The 9,271-nt window shown below is 41.0% G+C and overlaps 2 protein-coding genes across 2 annotated transcripts; both read right to left on the bottom strand.

Annotated features, from left to right (window-relative positions):
• Positions 1–1,844: 1,844 nt before the first annotated feature.
• Positions 1,845–3,860, bottom strand: LOC108102394 (farnesol dehydrogenase). Its single transcript, XM_017207335.1, has 2 exons — positions 3,199–3,860; positions 1,845–2,074 (listed from the first exon to the last, which is right to left on the bottom strand). The coding sequence occupies exons 1-2, from the start codon at positions 3,772–3,774 to the stop codon at positions 1,907–1,909; spliced, it is 744 nt and encodes a 247-aa protein (XP_017062824.1). The 5' UTR covers positions 3,775–3,860; the 3' UTR covers positions 1,845–1,906.
• A 496-nt stretch (positions 3,861–4,356) lies between these two features.
• On the bottom strand, positions 4,357–5,720 carry LOC108102392 (farnesol dehydrogenase). The gene is made up of 2 exons (XM_017207334.1): positions 5,139–5,720; positions 4,357–4,636 (listed from the first exon to the last, which is right to left on the bottom strand). The coding sequence occupies exons 1-2, from the start codon at positions 5,712–5,714 to the stop codon at positions 4,469–4,471; spliced, it is 744 nt and encodes a 247-aa protein (XP_017062823.1). The 5' UTR covers positions 5,715–5,720; the 3' UTR covers positions 4,357–4,468.
• Positions 5,721–9,271: the final 3,551 nt, after the last annotated feature.

Raw genomic sequence — 9,271 nt, 5'->3', positions numbered from 1 at the left:
AGTGAAGAATCCCACAAGTGTATGTCACACACTTGTGATTTAACACCGCTAGATTACTTTCTGTGGGGCTATGTAAAGTCATTGGTCTATTTGGATAAGCCTAAACGCTTGACCATTTGGAAGACAACATTCGCCGTGTTAGTCACGCCATGTGGCCGATATACGGCCACAAATGTTGGAAAAAGTCATCGAAAATTGGACGGCCAGATAAAACCAGAAATTATATTTAAAATGTAATGCCACAAGATTATCTTTCAAATGAAAAAATTTCATGTCAATCGAATAATTCATCGTTGTTTTATTGAAATTTTAAGTTCTATACCCCTAAAGAAAAAAAACTTTACAAAGATTCCGGGTATGAAATCTGCAACATTATGTGATGAATCCGTACGTCGGGTTTATTAACTGTTTAAATGTTTAAATTATATTAATTATAATTTGATTATCTATCATTGCTTTACAATAAGGAATTAATTATTTTAATACATTTCGCAGTAAATAGGCTTGGTCGTTGGGTACATCACTATAATATTATAAAGTTTTCTAAAGTAGGTTTATTTGAGGTTACGGTTTTTTTTCTGGTGTACTTGCAACTTTGCCAACATAGTGTTCCTATTTGCAACATTGACAACTTGGCGTGACGCGAGTGACGCGGAACGAAGTTCGAAGTTGCTGTAGTTGTTGCTGTTGTTGTTGCTGCTGTTACCATAAGTATAAGGGCCGCCATTACTGTTATAGTTGATGTTGGTGCTGCTCCCGCCGCTCAAGCAGCTCGTATTTGCAAGCAAGTCATAAAAGTTGTCTGACTCCGGCTAAGCCCAAGGTGGAGGAGGTAGCGACGAATGTTCACGGAAAAAAAATGAAACTCTTTCGAAACAAAATGCAGATACCGAAATATATTACTACATTTATTGATCTTGATTAGCCAAATACTTTTTTTAATTCCTCCAGATTGTAAATAAAGTTAAGCTTAAAATTGGTTTTACAAAGTGGAAACGAAATTATAAGCAATAACATTATTTAGTTATTATAAACTTTTTCCCGTACTCGTGGAGCAAGACCATGTAGACCATGTTATGTTGGTAGCTGTTAATTACACTCACAGAATAAATAATATGAGCTGGTCATGCTGGGCAAAAATATGCTTTTACATGATCTGGATTAATAGCCATGGCCATGGATCCAATCGGAACACTCTTTCATAATTTATCCACTAGTTTTGGGGCCTGATATGGGCAGTAGCGTCACTACCAGTTCATAAACATGGCTTATATGGTTCTGATGGCAGATAAAATTAAGCTGATAAACAGAGTAAAGGATATCTGATATTCTCGGCACTCGAACTGTACGAACCTTTTTGTATTAAATACACATTTTTGACTCAGCCCAGAACTATTTCTTGCTTACTTTTAAGTTTTCGAATGCAAGTTCTGCTGTTCCTAAAATTGTTTTGGGTGCATTAAGCGACAGTTGCGGTATATGCACTAACTAAGACTCCAACTTCAGGCACGGACGCTCTTTCGACCATTGTGTGTGCGTGTGTGTGTGGGTGGGGAGGTGAGGGTGCGACTATATTACATTTTATGTCAAGCGCGTTCGCTTCAATATTGACAGAGGGCGCCCATGTTGCAGATGCAAATGCGGATGCGGATGTGAACGAGCCACCTGTTCCCGTTTTCGTTCCTCCCCACGAACATAAGCCACATCCTTGTCGTATGCCTTATTGTTGCTTTGGGGCACGTCATGCTAATACAACATTTTTTGTATTTTTTGGCACCCTTCACTCCTTCCGCAAGGGTTTCGAACCGCCCATCGCCAGTTATTTCCAAATAAAGAGAATGCAATTTCAGACAACGCTATATTTGAAAATGACGATATCTTCATTATAATATAGTGCTCTTTAGCTTTAAAAGGGCTCTCCCAGAGGCTTAATGGTCAGCTCGTGCACCTGGACATGAGGAGGCGTGGCCAGGGCATACATAATGCCCGCGGCGATGTCATCTGGCCTTAGCATCGGCAAAGAATCATATCCGGAGGGCAGAATCTCCGTGTCGGTCACACCTGGAGAGATGCTCTAAAAAAAATAATAAGATAATAACTTCTCGGTTTTATCTGGTATGGTAGAGTATCATCGATTAAAACATTAGAAAAGTAAGTTTTAGCTTTTATGTTTATACCCGTTACTCGTAGAGTAAAAGGGTATACTAGATTCGTTGAAAAGTATGTAACAGGTAGAAGGAAGCGTTTCCGACCCTATAAAGTATATATATCCTTGATCAGGATCAATTCCGAAGTCGATTGAGCCATGTCCGTCTGTCCGTCCGTCCGTCCGTCCGTCCGTATGAACGCTGAGATCTCAAGAACTATAGCAGATACAAAGTTGAGATTAAGCATGAAGATTCTTGGGGTCCCGGGACAGCGCAAGTTTATTTCAGCATCCTGCCAAGCCCACTCTAACGCCCACAAATCACGAAAAACTAAAATTTCTGAAATCTCGGGAACTATTAGAGCTAGAAAGTTGAAATTCAGTATGTATAAACTTTGGATGCCAGCGCATTAGTGGTACTAATATCCGGCCAACCCACCCATACTCCCACCAAGCTCAAAAGACGATTTTCGCTTTTTTAAGAAAACCTTTTATCTCGGTAACTATAAGTGATAGAAAGGATTAAGCATGTAGGTCTTTATGATGCCCCAAATGCGAATTGTTTTTTTCCGATCAAGCCACGCCCACCCTAACGCACACAAAACCCGAAAAACCAAAAATGCAAAAATCTCAGGAACTAAAAGAGCTAGAAAGTTACGCTTTTAAATACGTATTTAAGAGACGTCACTGCAGCTAACGCCCACAAACCGCGGAAAACGGTGGCGTCTATAATAATATTATTAATGCCTTCGTTTGACCTTATATAACTTATTTCTGTTAATATCTATCGATTTACCAAAGATTTTTCAAATCGGAACATTATTTTGCTACTTATGAAGAAATTTAGGTTATAAGGCCTCACATGGGAGGTGACGTCACTATCAATTACTCAACATGCTTCCTCCGACAATAGGTGGCGTCTTGTGAATTTCCACTAGCAAAATGAATATTTTAAAATTGTGTAAAACAGTAACGGGTATCTTATAGTCGCGGCACTCGACAATAGCGTTTCCTCTTGTTTAATATTTATATACTGATTTAGTTACACTCACCGTTATCTTGATCTTGGTATTGAATCCGCGCAGCTCCTGTCGCAAAACCTCCAGCATGGCCGTAATCCCGTGCTTGGTCAGCGGATACATGTTCAGCACCTGCAGCTCCTCGCCGGGTGGGTAGATGATGTGGCGCCCAGTAAGACTGTTGATGAGCACAACATGACCAGCCACCTCACGCAGCTGCATCGATCTAAAGGCGCGGCGGGTGCAGTGGAGCACGCCCATTAGGTTAACGTTCAAAACCTTCTGAAGGTGCTCCATCTCCAGGGTCAGCAGTTGCCCGGGGAAAAGGCAACCGGCATTGTTCACCAGGATGTCACAGCCGCCAAGCTGATCTTCGATCCAGTCGAAGGCGGCCGTTATCGAGTCTAGGTCCCCGACATCACAGTGGATGGCATGCAGTCGGGAGTGTAATTCCGAAGGCAGTTGCTCCTTGATGGCCTCCATTCGATCCACACGCCTGGCCAGACCTACAACAATAACGCCAGAACTTACCAGCTGCCTGGCCACGGCGGCTCCGATGCCAGAACTGGCTCCCGTGACCACAGCAACGCGATCTTGCCAGCGTTCCATATCTCAGTTTCCCGATCACTAGTCCGCTCCCCTACGAGTATTATGTTTCCAAGAAGTTTGTTCCTGAGACCCCTCTCCCAAGTAGTTATTCGCTCAACTGGCTGAGATGCGCCCACACAGCCACTATATATACCCGAAATCGTTGGCCCAACTTGGCCTTTCCACTGAAATATTTAAAGCCGACCGCCCCAGTGCGCAGTTCACACGTGAGCTGAATAATTGAGTGCAGTGGGTCTACGGCACATTCTAAGGGGCAATCAAAACCTACCGAGTAAGGCAGCAAATATAAACGCTTTTTTAAATTGGCAAACGGCCTACAAAACTTCCACATCAATAAATCAAATAAGCGATAAAAACCTGGCCAAAACACCTATCAGTTAATAAAGCTGTCTCTAAATATGTATTATGACAGTAATATTTTAATAAAATAAATAAACTATAATAATAATTATACCAATAATAATAATGTAAATGATAATAATAAATTGATAGAAAAATTTATAAAAAATGTACACATATTAAAAGCTTCTGGGAATTACCCAATTACTTAGAAATGGGCCACCCATTTGAAAATTCATGAAATTTATTTTTTATCCATTTCATTTATTTCTCTGCATGCCACGAATTATTCAGTTCGAGGTTATGGAATACCATGAAATATTTAGTGGCCATAGTAGAAGGATGCTCCGGTGTCCTAGAAGGGTTCGCCCATGGGCTTGATGGTCAGCTCGTGCACCTGAACGTGCGGAGGCGTGGCCAGGACATACATGATGGCATTGGCCACATCCTCCGCCTGCAGCATGGGCAGCCTTTTGTAGGCCAAAGGCACCAGCTCCGTGTCCACCAATCCCGGACTGATGCTCTGTTAGGTAGTGTAAATTAGTCAAAGTTTAGTAGTTTAGTCTTTAGTATTAAATAGCCAAGCCATAAAGCCGAAGGCAATGCCATAAAATTATCCATTTAAATACTGTAATAAATCATAAGCCACGGAAGCCAGAGACATAAAATTGATTTTGATTTAGTACTACCGACAGTTTTAATTGCAGTTTAAGCTAGTCTTGCGGTTTTAAATCAGTACGCAAATAGATTTTGACGGCATTTACGAATACATGCGAGCAAAGCTATGTTGAGCACAACTTAAATGAAACCAAATATGACGGCATTTACGAAATTCATGGGGCTATCTATACCATTAAGTTTATCAATTAACTGTCAGTGCCTTACAAGACAAATGCTCAATAACTTGGTAACTAATCATCTGATAGATACAGACAAAATAAAAATGATTCGAAAATTAGTCATACGATTAAGATCCTTTAAGAAATTGTTTGCCTTAATAAACTTAAATTTCTACATTTACTCACTGTAACTTTAATCTGGGTCTTGAACTCGCGCAACTCCTGGCGGAAGAGCTCAGTGAGGGCAGTGACTGCGTGCTTGGTGGCTGGGTACATATTGAGCTCCTGCTGGCTTCCAGGCAGCGGGTTGAAGATGTAGTGGCCCACAATGCTGTTGATGAGGACAATATGGGCGGGGGAATGGCGTTGACTCATCGATTCGAAGGCTCGCTGCGTGCAGTACACTACGCCCATCACGTTCGTCTGCAGTACTTGTTGTACAGTGTCCAGCGGCATGGTCAATAGTTGACCGCCGGACAGCTTTCCTGCGTTGTTGATCAGTATATCCACTCCACCCAGATCCTGCTGCACTGCATCAAAGGCGGCGTTCACGGACACCAAGTCTGTGACATCACACTGGCGAACATGCAGGAGCGGTCGCCGGCACTCCGGCACTTCCTGACGCAGTTGCTCCAGACGGTCCAGGCGACGGGCCAGGGCAACCACCACCACACCGGCGGAGATGAGTTTTCGAACGATTTCCGCCCCGATTCCCGAGCTGGCGCCGGTCACTGCAGCCACGCAGTTCTGCCAACGTTCCATGGTGACGACTTAACATCTAATGGAATCTCTCTGAGGTCTATCCTTCAATTTAAAGCTTCGGGTGATGGTGGTCCATCCTCTGTTTCTATACAGAGCCGCAAAAATCCACTTAAAAATATATTTTTATTCATTTCTTTTTTTTAGTTTATAAATTATTCCGAAAATGTGCGGATTAGCGGAGATTATTATACAAAGTAAACAAGAACTTTTAACTTAATGAGTTCTTAAAGTAAGCTCTTAAGCCCAAACTTTCACCTAATTATATGAGAAATACTTTACTTTTATCTTTAGGGGGTAATTTGGTAAATTCGATAAATATTTCGAGGACATACGAGCAGTTACATCGGGAATTTGGCAGAAATATTCAAATATATTTTTACATTATTCTTTCAGTACATTTAATGTAGTTTTTTCTAAGTGTATTGACGCGATTACTCTTTGCATAACCGACAGACCGCAGATTGAAACGATCCAATTACGAATCAATACAGACCGCAATTCATTCGTAGACGTTCGGCCTAGTTAGACGATTTTTATACCCGTTACTCGTAGATTAAAAGGGTAAACTAGATTCGTTGAAAAGTATGTATGTAGCAATAACAGGTAGATGGAAGCGTTTCCGACCCTATAAAGTAAATATATTCTTGATCAGGATCAATAGCAATGACGATTGAGTCATGTCCGTCTGTCTGTCCGTATGAACGCTGAGATCTCAGGAACTATAAGATATAGGAAGTTGAGATTAAACATGAAGATTCTTGAAGTCCATACGCAGCGCAAGTCCGCATCCTGCCACGCCCACTCTAACGCACACAAATCAGGGAAAACTAAAATCGCTGATTTTAGGTTTTTATTATGCCCCAAATGCGAATTGTTTTTTTACCATCTGGCCACGCCCACCCTAACGCCCAGAAAACCCAGAAAACCAAAAATTAAAATCTTGGGACCTATAAGAGCTAGAAAGTTAGGCTTTAGAATGCGTATTCAAGAGATGCCACTGCAACTTGCGACGAGTTGTCATACAGCCACGCCCACGCGTCCATAATATTATTATGAATGTCTTCGTTTGACCTTGTATAACATTTTTTTTGTCAATATCTATCGATTTACCAAAGATTTTTGAAATCGGAACATTATTTCGCTATTTATAAAGAAATTTAGGTTATAAGGCCATGGGCAGTCACGTCACTATCAGTTACTCAAGATGCTTTCTCCGACAATAGGTGGTGCTTTGGGAATTTCAGTTGGCAAAATGAATATTTCAAAATTGCATAAAACAGTAACGGGTATCTTATAGTCGCGGCACTCGACTAAAGCGTTTCTTCTTGTTTTATCTTCTTCTTCTTTGCATGTGCATTTAATCTTGCCCCGCCAACAAGCCGAGAAAGTCTCTGGCGTCCACGTTATCAGTGCTAGATATTTGGAAAAATTATGTAAAATTGCAAAAAAGATTATTATGATAAAGTTAGGTTACGAGGTTTTTCTAGCAAAGTAGCGTCGCTATTTAAATTCTACATGGCGCCATATGATGGTGGTATGCTGACTTTAGCATTGAATGTAGCGGCTCTTCTTGTTTGCCTTAACATTTAAATTCTTGATAAAAAATAGAATCATAAATCGATTTACTGGCTGGTTACCGGCTGCCACGGCGGCAATAGTAAACGATGATTCTGGGCCATTTGCGATTAGGCCGCACCCGTAAATTGTTTGTTCCTTCCTTTGCCTTGAAGTTCGAATTCAAAGCACCGTAAGAGGACCCTCTAATGAAATATTGACGGGTCGTATTTGTAAGTTTGTCGCAGCTGCAAACTAGGCCAACAAAAATAAAGTGGAAAACATAAGATATACAACAAGCTCAACAGCTGCACAAAAGTTTTTCCTTTGAAATATAAATAAAATCAATTTGAGGCGCATTTTACAGAGCCGAAACTCAAATACAGCCGCTTTCAGGAGGGGGCGGTGGCAGGGCGGGCTACTGCAAGTTTTCATGGTGGTGCTGCCAAAGTGAGTGCCACATATGTACGCAAGCAAATGTTTGCAATAGTTAACAAATGCCGTAGAGGAAACCTGGCGGGCATTCGTCTTAGTATCGTTCGGTGTGTGCCTGAGGAATCAGACTAGAATTGAACTCAAGAACTGTTATGAAGTTTTAAAAAAATCACAAATAATAAATGAAGATATTCGAGAACATATATTTACCCTTAAAAATACTTTTAAAGTACTTTATTTTTATATTTAATATATTTAACTATAATCCCAATTGAAATTATGAACTTGTCCATGATTTCGTGAGAGTGTTTTGAAGAACTGTGATTTCACGCGATTCCTGTCCCATGGGCACACGTGCTATTTGCTCACGTGTTTATGGAAATTGAGCAACGTATTTCAAGTATTTGGGGGAGCGTCGTTTATTTGTAAACTCGGAGCGAGGGAAGGAAAAGGTAGAAAAATGAGCATGAGCATTTCACTGATTACGTATTTGCCAAGGAGCAGGGAGCAAACAAGGCGAAGTGGGTGCCTTAAACTTTTCGTCAAACAAGGATCTATTAGTCGCAATGTCTAGAGTGCGGAGAATGTGTATCTCCTACATGTGGCCGTGCCAGTGGTCAGGGTTCAATGCCAAGCATGTGAATATGCACGTGCCGATTGGAAGAAGGAAAAGCTCTTGCTTCCTACTCTGAGTCTCCCGGCTCCCCAAAGGGAGCTCGCTGACTTATGCAAACAATAGGCGGGGTGGGAGCCTTCTTTGGCTGGCTCACTCAATTGGTTACGTCTTTTAGAGTAGCTTATTCATTAAAGAACCTGCTCTTTTTATACCCGTTACTCGTAGAGTAAAAGGGTATACCAGATTCGTTGAAAAGTATGTAAGGAAGCGTTTCCGACCCTATAAAGTATATATATTCTTGATCAGGATGAATAGCGAAGACGAATGAGCCATGTCCGTCCGTCTGTCCGTCTGTTCGTATGAACGCTGAGATCTCTGGAACTATAAGAGATATAAAATTGAGATTAACCATGATGATTCTTGAGGTCCCTACGCAGCATCCTGCCACGCCCACTCTAACGCCCACAAACCGCGGCAAACTGTGGCGTCTATAATATTATTATGAATGCCTTCGTTTGACCTTGTATAACTTATTTCTGTTAATATCTATCGATTTACCAAAGATTTTTCAAATCGGAACATTATTTCGCTATTTATAAAGAAATTAAGGTTATAAGGCCTTGCATGGGCAGTGACGTCACTATAAGCATACTCAACATACTTCCTCTGACAATAGGTGGCGCCTTGTGAATTTCCACTAGCAAAATAATATTTTAAAATTTTGTAAAACAGTAACGGGTATCTTATAGTCGCGGCACTCGACTATAGCGTTTCCTCTTGTTTGTAATCAATATGTTGAAGCCAACATTTATGAATTCGCTAATGCATATCCTAGGATAATCACTGCTCTTTCTTGTCTTTTTAAGGTACATGTAAGGCATTAAGTTGTATTAACTTTTGCTAGAAAGAAAATTTTAAGAAGTATTTCGGGAAAACATATGCTCCAGCTGGC

Source organism: Drosophila eugracilis, unplaced genomic scaffold, assembly GCF_018153835.1.
Source record: "Drosophila eugracilis isolate 14026-0451.02 unplaced genomic scaffold, ASM1815383v1 contig_1963, whole genome shotgun sequence".
Classification (NCBI taxonomy): Eukaryota; Metazoa; Arthropoda; class Insecta; order Diptera; family Drosophilidae; genus Drosophila; species Drosophila eugracilis.
This window is presented reverse-complemented; position numbering and strand designations above follow the sequence as displayed.